This window comes from Nycticebus coucang, chromosome 1 (assembly GCF_027406575.1).
Source record: "Nycticebus coucang isolate mNycCou1 chromosome 1, mNycCou1.pri, whole genome shotgun sequence".
NCBI classification, from domain to species: domain Eukaryota; kingdom Metazoa; phylum Chordata; class Mammalia; order Primates; family Lorisidae; genus Nycticebus; species Nycticebus coucang.
This window is the reverse complement of record NC_069780.1, coordinates 22,934,228-22,951,002: the sequence shown is the minus strand read 5'-3', so window position 1 is coordinate 22,951,002 and position 16,775 is coordinate 22,934,228. Positions and strand designations below refer to the sequence as shown.

General features: G+C 42.2%; 1 protein-coding gene across 3 annotated transcripts in view; it reads right to left on the bottom strand.

Annotated features, from left to right (window-relative positions):
- Window positions 1-15,468, bottom strand: part of SMARCAD1 (SWI/SNF-related, matrix-associated actin-dependent regulator of chromatin, subfamily a, containing DEAD/H box 1) — a 96,583-nt gene extending 81,115 nt beyond the window's left edge. The window contains exons 1-2 of one of the 3 annotated variants that reach the window (XM_053608340.1): window positions 15,441-15,468; window positions 14,545-14,783 (exon numbers count right to left, since the gene is read on the bottom strand). In XM_053608340.1, coding sequence (XP_053464315.1) covers window positions 14,545-14,734 — 190 coding nt within the window. In that variant the 5' untranslated portion in view covers window positions 14,735-14,783; window positions 15,441-15,468. Of the gene's footprint in view, window positions 1-14,544; window positions 14,784-15,047; window positions 15,349-15,440 lie in introns of those variants that run through there. The other 2 variants (XM_053608330.1, XM_053608335.1) reach the window with 2 other exon arrangements.
- Window positions 15,469-16,775: the final 1,307 nt, after the last annotated feature.

Sequence of the window (16,775 nt, the reverse complement as noted above, 5' to 3'; positions counted from 1 at the left end):
GAGCCTATGACTAAAATGATATTCTTTTTCCAATGATGCTTTCTGACGCCAAATAAACAAGCACTTTCAGGAAGTATCATAAAGGAGATAGGAACAAAAAAGAAAAATACAAAAACGGAAGAAAGAACAGTGAAAAATTATAAAGAAAAGATACCTGCTACTATCCAATTCTGATATCTGCAGAATGTCTTGTGTGTTTGAAGCTGGATTCCAGGAAGTGGGGATTATTAAACAAAAGACAGACAAGGCAGAGTGCGGGGGCTGAAGCCTGTAATCCCATCACTCTGGGAGGCCGAGGCGTGAGGATTGCTTGAGTTCAGGAGTTTGAGACCAGTCTGAGCAAGAGTGATACTCCACCTCTAAAAAATAGCTGGGCATTGTGACGGGTGCCTGTAGTCCCAGCTACTCAGAAGGCTGAGGCAAGAGAATCACTTGAGCCTAAGAGTTTGAAGTTGCTGTGAGCTGTGATGCCACTGCACTCAACCCCAGGGCGACTGAGTGAGATTGTCTCCAAAAAAAGAAAGAAAAAGAAAGACAAATTGCAGTTCAACTTGCCCTAAAAAAACTAACAGTAGCAAAGTAGCCATGGGCACAAACACTGTGTTTTTTGAGCATAATTTGTGCCTTGAGAGATGAATAAAAAATGCTAAATGAACATGAAGGGAAACCTGTCCTACTAAAAACAATCTTTACTAGCCAGATGTGGCAGGCATCTGTAGTCCGAGCTACTCTGGAGGCTGAGGCAAGAGGATTGCCTAAAGTTTGAGGTTGTTGAGAGCTATGACATAAGGTACTTTACACACTACTGAGGTCAACAGACTGAAACTCTATCTCAAAACGAACAGGAAAAAAAAAAAGAGGTGTAAACCTTTACACCTCTCCTGCAAACTTTCACCTCCATTTCTAATATTCCAATCATGTATTCTTCTAGTGTTCCATTGTCAAACATGGCAACTGACTTTTAAAACAGTTCCTTTGAATACCAACTAAATCATATTTTTTTCTTTTAAAAGGTTACTACCACAATGATAGACTGTAAAATCTGTATAGTTTTAATTTCAACATCAGAGTAGACAGGGAAATACGTTTGGCATCTTATAAAAGGTAAAACTCCCTGAAAACTCCAGAAAAGACAAAGAACACACTAACTGCAAGACTGAAGAGAAGTTTCCTTTTTTTTTTTTAAGAGACAGAGTCTCATTTTGTTGCCCTCGGTAGAGTACCTGGCATCACAGCTCACAGAAACCTCTAGCTCTTGGGCTTAGGCAATTCTCTTGCCTCAGCTCCCGAGTAGCTGGGACTACAGGCACATGCCACAATGCCAGGCTATTTTTGTTGTTGTTGCAGTTTGGCAGGGGCTGGTTTTGAACCCACCACCCTCAATATATGTGGCTGGTGCCCTACTCATACCTCTGGCATTAAACTTTTGAGAGGTAGTACTTTTTTGTTTTGTTTTGAGACAAGTCTCAAGCTATTGCCCTGGGTAGAGTGTCGTGGCGTCACAGCTCACAGCAACTTCCAACTCTTGGGCTTAAGGGATTCTCTTGCCTCAGCCTCCCAAGTGGCTGGGACTACAGATGCCCGCCACAACACCCGGCTATTTTGTTGCTGTTGTTGTCATTATTGTTTTAGCTGGCCCAGGCCAGTTTCAAACCCACTACCCTCGTTGTATTTGGCTGGTGCCCTGCCAACTGAGCTATGGGTGCGGCTGAGAGGTACTTTTCAATAATTGAATTTAGGTTTACAATAAAAATGTGACTGACATTTCTCACCATACTAATAAAGAAATGCATAAATGCTACAGGATATATAAAACAGAGTCAGCAGAGACAAATATGAGACTTTAACTCTCTTTCCTAAGCTCTCAGTCACCAGTAAAAACAAGAAATAACTAAGATATAGCTCAGTATTTCTCAAATGTTTTTGACTGAGACCTATTGTAATAGATATATTTTAGATCATGACATTTTGTTAGACAGACAGATATACCCAAACCAAAATTTCAGAAGCTCCTACTGAAAGAGATACACTGATAATTTCCTGTTTATTCTATTCCATCAAAAATTATAGTTACATTTAGTCAAGAAATTGATTTTATCAGGTGGTGCCGTTGCTCAGTGGGTAGGCCATGGCCTCTTATATGGAGGGTGGCGGGTTCAAACCTGGCCCTGGCCAAATTCCAACAAAAAAGTAGCTGGGCGTTGTGGCAGGCGCCTATACTCCTAGCTACCTGGGAGGCTAAGGCAAAAGAATCGCCTAAGCCCAGGAGTTGGAGGTTGCTGTGAGCTATGTGATGCCACAGCACTCTACCTAGGACGATAAAGTGAGACTCTGTCTCTACAAAAAAAAAGAAAGAAAGAAAAAGAAATTGATTTTATGATGTGACAAATGCTTATGATCTATAACTTGAAAAATTATGATATAAATAATAAAACTCATCTATTGTTTGGCATATAATTAAGTCTATACTTTGATTATCCATTTTTTTCAAGCACCAGTGGGACTTTTTTTTTTTTTTTTTGTAAAAGTCTCACTCTGTTGCCCAGGCCAGAATGTAGAGGGGTCAGCCCTAGTTTACAACAACCTCAAACTCCTGAGTTCAAATGATCCTCCTCTTGCCTCAGCCTCCCAAGTAGCTGGTACTATAGGTGCCCCTCACAACACCTGGCTATTAAATTTTGGGGAATTTTTCTTTTTTTTTGAGACAGAGTCTCACTCTGTTGGCCCAGGCTTGAGTACCACAGCATCATAACTCACAGCACCTTCAGGCTCATGGGCTCAAGTGATCCTCTTGCCTTAACCTCTGAGTAGCTGGGACTACAGGTGTCCACCACAACGCCTGGCTTATTTTGGTAGAGATAGGGGTCTCACTCTTGCTTAGGTTGGTCTCCAACTCCTAAGTTAAAGCAATCCACCTGCGTTGGCCTCCTAGAAGTGCTAGGATTACAGGTGTGAGCCACACTCCACTGTGGCTATGAAGCTGTTGTAGGAATTTATTATTTCTAAAGGCCAACGAGAAAATCAGTAAATTCCGCAATGAAGAAATACTACAGACCACATTCTCTGGTAACAAAATAGTGACACTGTAAGTAAACGTTCCCAAAACATGTAATCAAAATTTCTGGCACGTGAGTATCTTTTAAAAAGTGCGGAAAAAATCCACAGAAACCAGAGTGGCACCTGTGGCTCAAAGGGGTAGGGCGCCGGACCCATATGCAGGAGGTGGAGGGTTCAAACCCAGCCCCGGCCAAAAACTGCAAAAAAAAAAAAATAATAATAAATAAATAAATAAATCCACAAAAACCAGTTCTAAACTTCTTTCAGGTCAGAGGAAGAAAACAACGACACACCAATATCTAGGATATACCATACACAACTCCATAAACATTTACATAACTTTAATTAAGATTTAGAACAACAGGTTACAGTCCCCAAAGATGCAAATGTACATGAGAATCTAGACTATAATGACAACATTTTAATATAAGATAAAGAATTTTTCAATAAAAGGTTCTCGGACAACTAGTAACTGGTAAATAATGAACACAGGAGAAAACGATTACCATCCTTTTTTAATCCTTATAAGAAAATTAATTTCAGGTAAAATTTAAAGTTAAAAAATCAACAAAAGCTGGGCATGGTGGGTCACTCCGGTAATCCCAGCATTTTTGGAGGTTGGGGCAGGAGGATCTCTTAAGCTCAGGAGTTGGATACCTGCCTGAGCAAGAGCAAGACCCATCCTCCACCCCCTCTACTAATAATAGAAAAATTAGCTGGGCATTGTGGGGGGTACCTATAGTCTCAGCTACTCAGGAGGCCAAGGCAAGAGGATTGCTCCAACCCAGAGGTTTGAGGTTGCTACGAGCTATGATATCACAGCACTCTACTGAGACAACAAAGTGAGACTTTGTCTCAAAACAAAACAACAAAACAAAACAAAACACAGAAAACAGCTGAGCATGGTGGCTTACACCTGTACTACCAACACATTCAGAGGCTGAGGCAAGAAGATTGCCTGAACCCAAGAGTTCATGATCAGGCTCAGGTAACATACCAAGACCCCATCTCTGGAAAAATTTTTTTTATATTGGCAAGGCATAGTGAGTGGCCCATGCCTGTATTTCCAAGCTACTTGGCAGGCTGAGGCAAGAGAATCACTTAACCCCAAGAGTTGGAAGCTGCTGTGAGCTGTAACGCCAGGGCACTCTACCCAGGGCGACACAGTGAGACTCTGTCTCAAAAAAAGAAAAAATAAATAAAAATTAAAAATAAATAAACAAAGAACAAAACCCCAAATTACTAATGAACACCAATAGGAAAGTATATGAGTTATAATACACATATAAAAGACATTATGTAGTCATTTAAAAAAGTGAGGTATATTTTATATGGATTCACATGTATAGGGTAAAAAAAATCTACTTTTACTTAACATGTTGCTATAGATATAGTAATACAATCCTTTTTTTGTTCAAGAATCAAAAACCTGAACTATATACACAGAGAAAAAATACGTGAAAGAACAAACACCAAAACTAAACAAGGATCAAAGACTCTGTATTACACAATGCTGTATCACTTAACTTTTTACATAACCGTTTGTTAAGAAAACAATAGCTAAGCAAGGAAAGTAAAAAAGGCAAAGAAAAACAGACAAAAAATGTACACTTAAAATACACTTAAGATTTTTACTTAGGTATCATTACTTATTGAACTTTCTTTTTTTTTTTTTTGTAGAGACAGAGTCTCACTTTATGGCCCTCGGTAGAGTGCTGTGGCATCACACAGCTCACAGCAACCTCCAACTCCTGGGCCTAAGCGATTCTCCTGCCTCAGCCTCCTGAGTAGCGGGGACTACAAGCGCCCGCCACAATGCCCGGCTATTTTTTGGTTGCAGTTTGGCCGGGGCTGGGTTTGAACCCGCCACCCTCGGTATATGGGGCCGGCGCCTTACCAACTGAGCCTCAGGCACTGCCCTACTTATTGAACTTTCTATTCAGAACAGTTCAGCACTAGCCCTTTCCCCAAGTATTGCTTTTCAACTAATATACATAAACTTGAGGATGGGAGGGCATATGGATGTTAAAAGGAAAAAACAAAAAAAACAAATACACAGTAAGGAACCAAAATGACTGTCTATTACAGTGATGGCTCACATTCAGCCATACATACCAAAAAAAAAAAAAGGGGGGGGGTATTGTCCATTGATTACAGAAATGGAAAGCTAAAATAATAATTCAGCGCCATTATTCAAAGGAACATATCCAGCCCAAGAGCTGGAGGATGCTGTGAGCTGTGACACGGCACTCTACGGCAGGTGACAAAGTGAGACTAAAAGAAAAAGGTTATTTTGGCTGGGGCCAGGTTTGAATCCGCCACCTCTGGTATATGGGACTGGCACCCTACTCCTTGAGCCACAGGTGCCACCAACTCACTGATGTTTTAATTGGTGTTCATTAGCCTGTTAAAGGTGAGGGCTAGAGAGAAGGTAGCAATGTTTACTTTGTACTTTTTAATCTTTATTATACCAATCTAATTTCCCTGGGTCTACTAAAATGCTGCCTTTTACTTCTTGAAAGGCATTTTAGTGTGGTTCATCTGTAATGTCAAATAAAGAATATTTAACATTTCTCTTAAAAAAAAAAAAAAAAAAGGAACATATCCACTTTTAATGTTGCCAAGGACTGCAGTGAACTGCCAGGCAAAGAAGAGGGAGGCCCAAAAATGTCATACAATCTTTTATGTGGCAGAGCAATGCTTTCAGGAAATCTTGGTAACTGATATATGGATATATGTATATATATATATTTTTTTTTTAATATAAGAGATGGAGTTTCACTTTGTCGCTCTCAGTAGAGTGCGGTGGCATCATAACTCACAACCTCCAGCTCTTGGGCTTAGGCCATTCTCTTGCCTCAGCCTCCAGAGTAGCTAGGACTACAGGCATCTGCCACAACTCCCGGCTATTATTTTTTGTTGTTGTAGTTTGCCCGGGACTAGGTTTGAACCTTCCACCCTTGGTATATGGGGCCGATGCTCTACTCACTGAGCCACAGACGCCGCCCAATAACCGGTATAAAGAAGTGCCTCTCACTTCTTAATGACTGTTTACTTTCAACATGATAGCCACTTTGAATTGGCAACCACCTTAGAGGACTCAATCTGTTTCACCAAGAAAATAAATTCATCATACACTAATGCTTTCCTCCATTCCAACTTCAAAATCATCTACGAACCCCAGCTATTCGTATTTCCTTCAACTTTTCCCCCAGGTAAAATGCGTCTCTATTCCCTTGTGATAGTAAAGAATCCAACTGTGCCTCAGTTCTTACCCCTTGATGCCTCTCTTCATGTATTTCCCACCCTTAAGTCTTTCCCTCTCCACTAGCTGCACAATTTCCAACAACCTTTACTTGACAGTGCTTCCCCATCAAGTTTCTCTCTTTCTCTTCGGGAAAGAGTAGTCTCTAGTTTCAGTGCCTATGCATAGTGGTTAGGGCACCAGCCACATACATGGAGGGTGGCAGGTTCGAACCTGGCGAGGGCCAACTAAACAACTGCAACAAAGATAGCCGGGCATGGTGGCGGGCACCTGTAGTCCCAGCTACTTGGGAGGCTGAAGCAAGAGAATCGCTTAAGCCCAAGAGCTTGAGGTTGCTGTGAGCTGTGACACCACAGCACTCTACCAACAGCAACATAGTGAGATTGTGTCTCAAAAAAAAAAGCAAAAAAATAGTAGTTTCCATCTCATCACCATTCCACTGAACCTGTCTGTTAGAGGTTAATAGTAAGTTTAATTTCCAAAAAAGCGGTCACTGATAAGTCTCCATCCAGCTTGCCTTCTCTACAGCATTTGTTAGTAACCTCTATACATCAAACTAAAAACTCTTTGTTTTTTAGCTTCTAGGACAAAATCTTTTTTTTTTTTTTTAATTTTTGAAACAGAGTCTCACTTTTGTCTCCCTTGATAGAGTGCTCTTAGATCATGGCGTTCGTTCCAACACCCGGTTAGTTTTTACAGACCTCAGTCTTGCTCTTGCTCTACATGGTCTTGAACTTCTGATCTCAAGCAATCCACCCACCGCAACCTCCCAGAGTGCCAGGATTATAGGCACAAGCCACCCTGCCTGGAGACACTATCATTTTTTATGACTATTCTAAGTCATCCTTAGTTTTATTGGTTTCCCTGCCTTTGTGCATCCTCAAATCTTGATGCTTTTTACTGGACACTGCTTAGGACATTCTTTTCTTAACAACCATAATGATGACTCTCAAGTTAATTTTTTTTTTTTTTTTGAGACAGAGTCCCACTATGTCACCCTTGATAAGAGTGCTGTGGTGCCATAGCTCACAGCAACCTCAAACTCTCAGGCTCAAGTGATTCTCTTGCCTCAGCCCCCCAGGTAGCTAGGACAACAGGTGCCTGCCACAATGCCCAGCTATTTTGTTATTGTTGTTGTTGTCCTTGTTTAGCAGGCTCTGGCTGGGTTCAAACCTACCAGCCCCAGTGTATGTGGCTGGCGCCCTAACCACTGAGCTACAGGTGCCGAGCCTCTCAAGATAATTTCTAAGGTTTAGAACGCTCTCTTAGCTCCATATTCTAATGTTCAATCATTCACTAACTTGCTTCTGAAATATGTCAGGTAATGCAAACTCATCATGTTTTAGTATCTTTCTCCTAAACCTACTCCTAATTCAGTAGATGGTGGCACTCACCTGTCAAAGCAAGGAACATTTTAGTTATCTTTAAATCCTCCATGTTCAACTGATTACCAAATTATCATCAAATACATGTCAAATAAAACTGTCCCAAACTACTTTCTCTGTCATGCCTACAGTCATTACCCTACATTGATACTTCAATTCATACAACTTTTTCATTAATGGTCTTTCCATCAGAATGCTCTACTGTATGTGTGAAATAAGACCCATCCTTCCCAGCATGGGATACAAAGACCCTGCCCAACCCTGCAGTTTACATTTCCATCTCTTCCGGTTTGTCTAACTGTCCAAAAATCTCCTCTTCTATACATAATACCCCCTGCTCCACACACATATCAGACTCTTCAAAGCAGTATGTCTTCTCAACCCTTTCAAATCATTTGTTCACCCTCAAAACAATGATTCCATTGTTTAGAGTCCACTCCAAACGTTGTATGCAACTTTTTGTGATCCTCTCTAGGAAGAATGGATAGTCATCAATCCCATATTGTGATCTTACTTTGCTTAATATTGTGTTCTGGATGGGTATGGTGGCTCACGCCTGTAATCCCAGCATTCTGAGAGGCCCAGGTGGGGAGATCACTTGAGCTCAGGAATTAGAGACCAGCCTGAGCAAGAGTGAGACTCTAAAAATAGCTGGGTGTTGTGACAAGCACCTATAGTCCCAAGGGCTGAGGTAAAAGGATTGCTTGAGCTCTAGAGTTTGAGGTTGCTGTAAGATACGACACCATGACACTCTTCCAGGGTGACAGACTGAGATACTGTCTTAAAAAAAAAAAAATAATGGCTCGGTGCCCTTAGCTTTGTTGAGTAGGGCGCCAGCCACATACACTGAGGCTGGCGGGTTTGAGCATGGCCCAGACCTGCTAAACTACAATGATAACTGTGACAAAAAATAGCTGGGCATTATGGCAGACGCCTGTAGTCCCAGCTGCTCAGGAGGCTGAGGCAAGAGAATCGCTTAAGGGCAGCGCCTGTGGCTCAGTGAGTAGGGCGCCTATCCCATATACCAAAGGTGGTAGGCTCAAACCTAGCCCCGGCCAAACTGCAACAAAAAAATAGCCGGGAATTGAGGTGGGCGCCTGTAGTCCCAGCTACTTGGGAGGCTGAGGCAAGAGAATCATGTAAGCCCAAGAGCTGGAGGTTGCTGTGAGCTGTGATGCCACAGTACTCTACTGAGGGCGGTAAAGTGAGACTCTGTCTCTACAAAAAAAAAAAAAAAAAAAAAAAGAGAGAGAATTGCTTAAGCCCAAGAGTTGGAGGTTGCTATGAGCTGTGATGCCACGGCACTCTACCCAGGGTGACACAGTGAGACTCTGTGTCAAAAAAAATAAATAAAATAAAATAAAGTAAAAAGGGCAGGGCACAGTGGCTGACACCTGTAATTCTAGCATTCTGGGAGGCCGAGGTGGGTGGATTGCTTGAGCTCAGGAGTTTGACACCAGCCTGAGAAAGAGTGAGACCCCTCATCTCTAATAAAAAATAAAAAACCAGGCTCGGTGCCTGTAGCTCAAGTGGCTAGGGTGTCAGCCATACACTGGAGCTGGTGGGTTCGAATCCAGCCCGGGCCCACCAAACAACGACAACTACAACCAAAAAATAGCCCAGTGTTGTGGCAGGCACCTATAGTCCCAGCTACTTGGGTGGCTGAGGCAGGAGAATTGCTTAATGCCAAGAGTTTGAGGTTGCTGTGAGCTGAGATGCCCAGGCACTCTACCCAGAGCGACAGCTTGAGACTCGGTCTCAAAAAAAAAAAAAAAAAAAAAAGAAAGAAAGAAAAATAAGCCAGGTTTTGTGGTGAGCACCTATAGTTCCAGCTGCTTGGGAGGCTGAGCCAAGAGGACTGTTTGAAGCCAGGAGTATGAGGTTGCTGTGAGCTATGATGCCAGAGCAACAGTGAGACTTTGTCCCAAAAAAAAGTAAAAAGTACTATGTATCACCCACTCATCATGCAATAATCCTCACTTTAACACTATTTGAGGGCCTATATATAAGTCAGTCTCTGTTCTAAGCAATGGAGATGAACATCTCTATTTTCAAAGGGATCTTATATTCTAACCAGGGAGACATAAATGTCCAAGGTAATGTTAGAGATAAATATTATGAAGAAAAATACAGTAAACCAGAGTAAAAGCTGTAGTGGGGCAGGACAGGTTGGATTGCTATTTCAGAGTGATCAGTGAAGGCCGTCTACAAAAGGTGCTATTTTACTAAGACCTAAAGAAATGAAGGAATCGGATCATAATGCAAGATGGAACCTTTCTTGACATATTCAAGAAACAATGTTAACCATGGCACAGTAACTGAAAGAGACTGGTAGAAAATGAAACCTTAACTCCTATTAGGTAAAATAATCGGATTAGTTGAAAAGTGACCACAATTTCTGTCCTACAAGATGACTTAGATGCTAACATCCTACTCTAACTAAATAGAGCATTATCCCACAATTGCAACATGAAAAGTTACCATATGATAATAATCTTAAAATGGGTACAGGTGAAACTTACTAAAGGCAGAATACAAATGTCTGCATACAATAATTAAGGAAATGCCATGAAGGCTACGTTGAACAGTTTGATGAGAATATTTCAGATTGTATATGAAACCAGCACATTGTACCCCTTGATTGCACTAATGTACACAGCTATGATTTAACAATAAAAAAAATAAATAAATGAATAAAAATTAAAAAAAGAAAAAAGAAAAAAAAAAGTCAATGGTCCTATTCTACTGATTTACCAATCACCACCTCTAGTCATGACCATAAATCAAACTTCAGCATCAAGCCTCTCTAGAAGTTCTTGGCTAAATTCTGCTTCCCTCCCACCTACCCTTCCTCCCCACGGCTAAACTGCCTTAGTAGGTGGGACCAGGATCTTTGATTCTTAGTTGAGTTCTTAAAGGCACACCCAGCTGCCTACAATAGGTACTTACCATCTATTCTGGTGCACGCACTCCTTTTTTTTTTTTTTTCAATTACCTACACTAAAAATCTTAATATTCATCTTATCTCATTCCTACCAGGGATCTAGTTGCAAAATCCTGTCTTTCATTTCTTTGAAACAGCTCACATCTCCCCAGTTTCTAAAGCCATCTTTCTAAATGTTTTCTTTCCCTTCAAACCTTGCCCTCTATCAATGTGCATCAGTCACCACTGCTAAACTGACTTTTTAATAAAATAACTTTCTTGCACCACTTAACTGTGCTACCCATGCCTAGTACCTATACAGTTAAGTCTAAATTTGTCAGTCTTAGTTCACAAGATTCTCCCAAATTCACAGTATCACAACAAAATTTTTTTTTTTTTTTTTTTCCGAGAGTCTCACTATGTCACCCTCAGTAGAGTGCTGTGGTGTCGTAACTCATAGCAACCTCAAACTCTTGGACTCCAGCGATTCTCTTGCCTCAGCCCCCCAGGTAGCTGGGACTACAGGCGCCCACCACACTGCCCAGCTGTTTTCTAGATATAAGGTCTCACTCTGGCTCAGGCTGACTGGTCTCCAACTCATGAGCTCAGGCAATCCACCCGCCTTGGCCTCCCAAGTGCTGGGATTATAGGCGTGAGCTATTGCCCCGGCCTACAACAATCTTTTTTTAAAACAAAGTGATCCATTCCGATAAGGAAAAATTCCCAATGGCCCTAGAACAAACTTAATTTTCCCATTTCCCAATGTCATCAAGACTGACCAGGTGATTCCCAAAGCAAATTTCTATAAGGAATTTATGTATGTTCCAATAAAAGAAAAGGAGTGGAGTATTCCTAGAGGGAAAAGCAGAAAAAAATTTACTGATCAGAAAAGGCCACTAATAATTTTACATTACCAACATTCATAAATAACTAAAACATTCCCTGAAATGCAGTTTCCAAAGTTCTTTTAGAGATGACTTAACTATAAATCACAGATATTAAGTGACTTGTCCAATGTCACACATTTAACTAAAATGAAGAAGCAGAGGTGGTTTTTTTCTTCATCTTCTTTTTTTTTTTTTTTGAAATAGAGTCTTGCTCTGTCACCTAGACTAGAGAGCTATGGCTTCAGCCTTGCTCACAGCAACCTAAAACTCCTGGTCTGAAGCAATCCTCCCGATTTAGCCTCCTAAGTAGCTGGGACTACTGCCACACCTGGCTAGTTTTTCTATTTTTAGTAGAGAGAGGGTCTCACTCTTTCTCAGGCTGGTCTCACAAATTCCAGCTCACATGATTCTAGCCTTGGCCTTCCAGAGTGTTAGGATTACAGTGTTGAGACACCACACCCAGCCAAAACAACAGAGATTTTTAAGGACTCAAATCTCATGCCTACCCCTTAGCCTTGCCTGACTAACCACATAAAGATGAATGTATTAATTGGAAAAACATTAAAATACCTGGATGTTCAGATATTAACTTCTTCATGTTATGCAAATCATATATCTATTAAAAGGATTAACACAGGAATGTCACTCTTGGGCTTAAAATTCTTTAGTTGTTAATCCTAGCCCTTTGGGATGCCAAGGGGATAGAGTCCCTTGAAGTCAAGAGTTTGAGAACAGCCTGAACAGTGAGATCCAGCCTGAGGAGACCCCTTCTCTATAAAAACAGAAAAGTTTATCCTGTCATGGTGGTGTGTGCCTATAGTCCCAGATACTCAGGACACTGAGGAAAAGGAGCACTTGAGAACAGGAGTTTGAGGCTGCAGTGAGCTATGATGACACTACAAGTACCCTAGCCCAGGAAACAGAGCAAAACCCTGTCTCAGTGTAAAAAAAAAAAAAAAAAAAAAAAAAAATCCTTCATTTGTTGCCTACAGCTTTTAGATAAGTTCAGCACTCCTTTGGAAATCTGACTCTTATCTTTTTTTTTTTTTTTTTGTAGAGACAAAGTCTCACTTTATGGCCCTCGGTAGAGTACCGTGGCCTCACACAGCTCACAGCAACCTCAAACTCCTGGGCCCAAGCGATTCTCTTGCCTCAGCCTCCCGAGTAGCTGGGACTACAGGCACCCGCCACAACGCCCGGCTATTTTTTGGTTGCAGTTTGGCCGGGCCCGGGTTTGAACCCGCCACCCTCGGTACATGGGGCCGGCGCCTTACTGACTGAGCCACAGGCGCTGCCCCTAAGTTATCTTTTAATCCAATCTACCAACCATTCCACCAAGTTCCAATTACACCAAAGTATTTAAAAAATGTTATTCTAGGCTCGGCACTCATAGCACAATGGTTATGGCTCCGGCCACATACACTGAGGGTGGCAGCTTCGAACGCAGCCTGGGCCAGCTGAACAACAATGACAACTGCAACAAACAATAGCCGGGCATTGTGGCAGGAGCCTATAGTCCCAACTACTTGGGAGGCTGAGTCAAGAGAATTGCTTAAGCCCAAGAGTTTGAGGTTGCTGTGAGTTGTGACACGATAATACTCTACCGAGGGTGACATAGTAAGACTCTGTCTCAAAAAATAAATAAATAAATAAGAATTACTAGACTTGGCGCCCATAGCACTGTGGTTACAGCGCCAGCCACATACATGGAAGCTGGCAGGTTTGAATCCTGCTGGGGGCAGCAATGACAACTACATCAACAACAAAAACAATAGCCAGGCATTGTGGTGAACACCTGTAGTCCCAGCTACTTGGGAGGCTGAGGCAAGAGAATCGTTTAAGCCCAAGAGTTTAAGGTTACCATGAGCTGTGATACCACAGCACTCTACCAAGGGCAAAGTAGTGAGACTCTGTCTCAAAAAAGAAAAAAAAAGTAATTCTAATGATAACTTGTAAGGAATCTGCCATCACTGTTAAGTAGAAGAGTGGCAAATAAGACACCAAGACACATGTTACTCATCTTTCAGGTTACCTTAATTTCAAAGCTGCTTGTGAAATACTGAGTTTTGCATAAAAAAAGTATTACTGAAGTAAACAAAACAACTTCCACTCATTCACAACAACTTTAAACTCCTGGGCTCATGCTCATACAAGAAACTGTATAATGTATTACTGATGAATGAGTGCTCAGGAAAAAAGAATAGGAAGAAACAGCATAATAAAAATATTAAGAGTTTACGCTCTGAAATCAGACAGCCTAAACTTGAGCTCAGACTCTACCAAGTTCCTAATAACCTGAGTGTCATTTCTGCAAAATGCGAGTATCATGTATACTGTGGGATTATTGTGCAAGTTAAATGACAGAAACTAAAGCACGTAGCAGTATGCCTAAAACACAGCAAGTGTGCAAATATATTCCTCTGTTAACTGCTCAATGAACACATTTTAGAATGGCAATCTTAAGTTTTGCCTTATTCTCGAATGCTATTGTATGTGATCTTCTAGTTAGGCTGAAAATGGTTCTTTCACCATCTGGAATACCAGTTATTCATTTGCATTCTGGGGATATCCAGGAAATCAGGTGGAGGCAATGTCTGAATATGAGCTGATCTTCACTTGTGCATAACAGGTTGTCTTCAGGCATCTTGATCAATGTCTAGCTGACAGCAGCTGATAGATACTTTTTGAAAGAATACTGGAATAAAACCAAACAGCCCCCAAATCTATCACAAGACTGAATCACCAACATTCCTCTTCCAGGAGCAACCATTCTGACCTAAACTCTGATTTCAATTTCAATCATTGGGCCCTATTCCCAGAACTCATATAAAAATGAAGCATGAATAGATGGGTGCTCATTTGAAGGTAGATGGTGCCTATGGAGTCCCAAAGCTCTATTTAAAAGGGCACATTGGAGGACAATGCATCAGTATGTATGACATCAAGAAAAAAAATGGAATCCCTTCTGCCTTTCATCTTTTAACAATATCTCTGGATGATACATCAATTTGCAACAGTGTAACTCACCTGTTTTTTCAGTTATATCTGAATCTGGAGTGTTTGCCCTGCTAACTTCACCTTCAGCATTCTCCTCTTCAGCACTAAGAGAAATTGGTGATGAAGGGCCAGGCTGGGAAGGTTGAGGGGTTGCTTCGGGTGCTTCCTCAATCTTATTCCTTTTCTCAAAGCGAAAACGGTCCAGATTGAAAAGATTCATATTGATAGAAACAACCACCGTAGAGGGCTGAGGGCTTTAAATAAACTATCTGCAGGGAAAAAAATAAAAAGAAAAGAGGCCATGAAAACCATACAAAATACAAACCCATAGCAGTTCATTCTCAATGGGCCCGCAAACATGCCAGTGGTTCATGACTATTATGGCTGCCCTTCATTGTTAGGCCACACCGATCAGAAGGTGGACAGGGGTATCTTTTTAAAATTTCTATTGCTTTTCACCCCCTTTCGTCGGCCTCCCCTCCTACCCCTCCTTACTCAAACCACGAGTTGACCCTCGTGCAACCTCCTCTTACCCCAGCACGCGCAGGCACGTTCCCCAATCTAACCACCCAGCAGGCCTCACGCCCGCCTACAGAGACAGGCTCCCTGCGCTACGGTGCCCCCTGCTTGGAGAAAAGACCTGCCAGAGCCCGCGCCTCAACACTGCGGGGACACAAAGAGGCCAAAGAAGGGGAGCGGCGGAGGCCGTGCTGGCGGGCACCCGCCCGGAAGTAGACGCGGCGCGATCCCAGCTGAGAGGAAGCTGATAGGCTTTAGAACACAGGAAGGTTCAGAGGTGGAGAGTACGCTAGCGCATCTCTTTCAACGCCCACTCGCTCGCCCATCCTCTCTCTTCTCTAAGAACTTATTGTCTTATGGCCTCGGTAGTACGAAACAAAGGTTAAAAAGAAAAAAAAAATTCCTACCTGCGGGGGGCGACGGTAGCCGGGCCGGGACTTTTCCAAAATAGCACGGAGAAACCTAAGGAGCGCGGAGTGATGACGCAACACGCAGCCGAGGCTTTTTTCTCTGCTAGCGCCGCGCCAGCGGAAAAAGTCTAGGCGCGAGCTGTTGTCATGGTAACCCGTACCCGACTCTGCCAGGTTGTGAGGGAGGGATTGTTCTGCACCTTTGTCCTGTTTCTCCAGGTTAGAGAGTTGTTAAATAGAACAATAGTAAGCAGTACAATGAAATAACATAACAATATATACTTTAGTTAGGATAGATTTTATATTATAATCGATAATGTTAAATATATAATACAGATAGCGTAGTAATATTATGCTTAATGTTTTCAGTGTATAATCTCAATTCTCACGAGAAGCCTGTGTTTACAAAATAAGGAAACTGAAGCCTGCAAATGTTAAGTAGTCAGTAAGGGGTAAAAACCTCTGGGACTGTGGAACCTCAAAGCATTTGAACTGTCTACCGTCTGCCCGTTATTGGCCAGATCTTTCTTTCTTCTTCTTCTTTTTATTTTTTTAGGCAGAGTCTCACCTGTCCCCCTTGGTAGAGTGCTCCGGCGTCACAGTTCACAGCAGCTTCAAACTCAAAGATTTGGCCTCAAGCAATTCTCTTGCCTCAGCCTCCCGAGTAGCTGGGACTACAGGCGCCCGCCCCAGGCCCGGCTATTTTTAGAGGTGGGGGTTGGGGAGGTCGTCCGGCTCTGGCTCAGTCGGATCTCTAACCTGTAAGCTCAGGCAATCCTCCCACCGCAGCCTCCCAAGTGCTGAGTTTACAGGAGTGAGCCACCACGCCGGGTTGGCCAGATCTTTCCTACCGTAGAATATGATAATTAACCTACCTTGACTGAAATACTACCTTAAGAATAGTTACTTCCTTTGTTCCAATTTTAGAGTAACCAGGCAATTTCCTGACTTGCAATTTCATCTTTCATTTGGTAGTTCCCTTAAAGAAGAACTGTTACAAATAGTTATTCTGCCAGGTACGTTGGCCATTGTAAACTTAGATTTGTATTCTGTTTAATAAATCAGTGTTGTGGGCCGGGCACAGTGGCTCACGCCTGTAGCCTGTAATCCTAGTGTTCTGGGAGGCCAAGGTGAGTGGTCTGCCTGAGGTCAGGAGTTCGAGATCAGCCTGAGCCCAAGCGAGACCTCATCTCTAAAAATAGCCTGGCGTTGTGATGGGCACCTGTAGTCCCAGCTACTTGGGAGGTTGAGGCAAGAGAATCGCTTCAGCCCAGGAGTCTGAGGTTGCTGTGAGCTGTGACATCACAGCGCTCTACCAAGGATAACAAAATG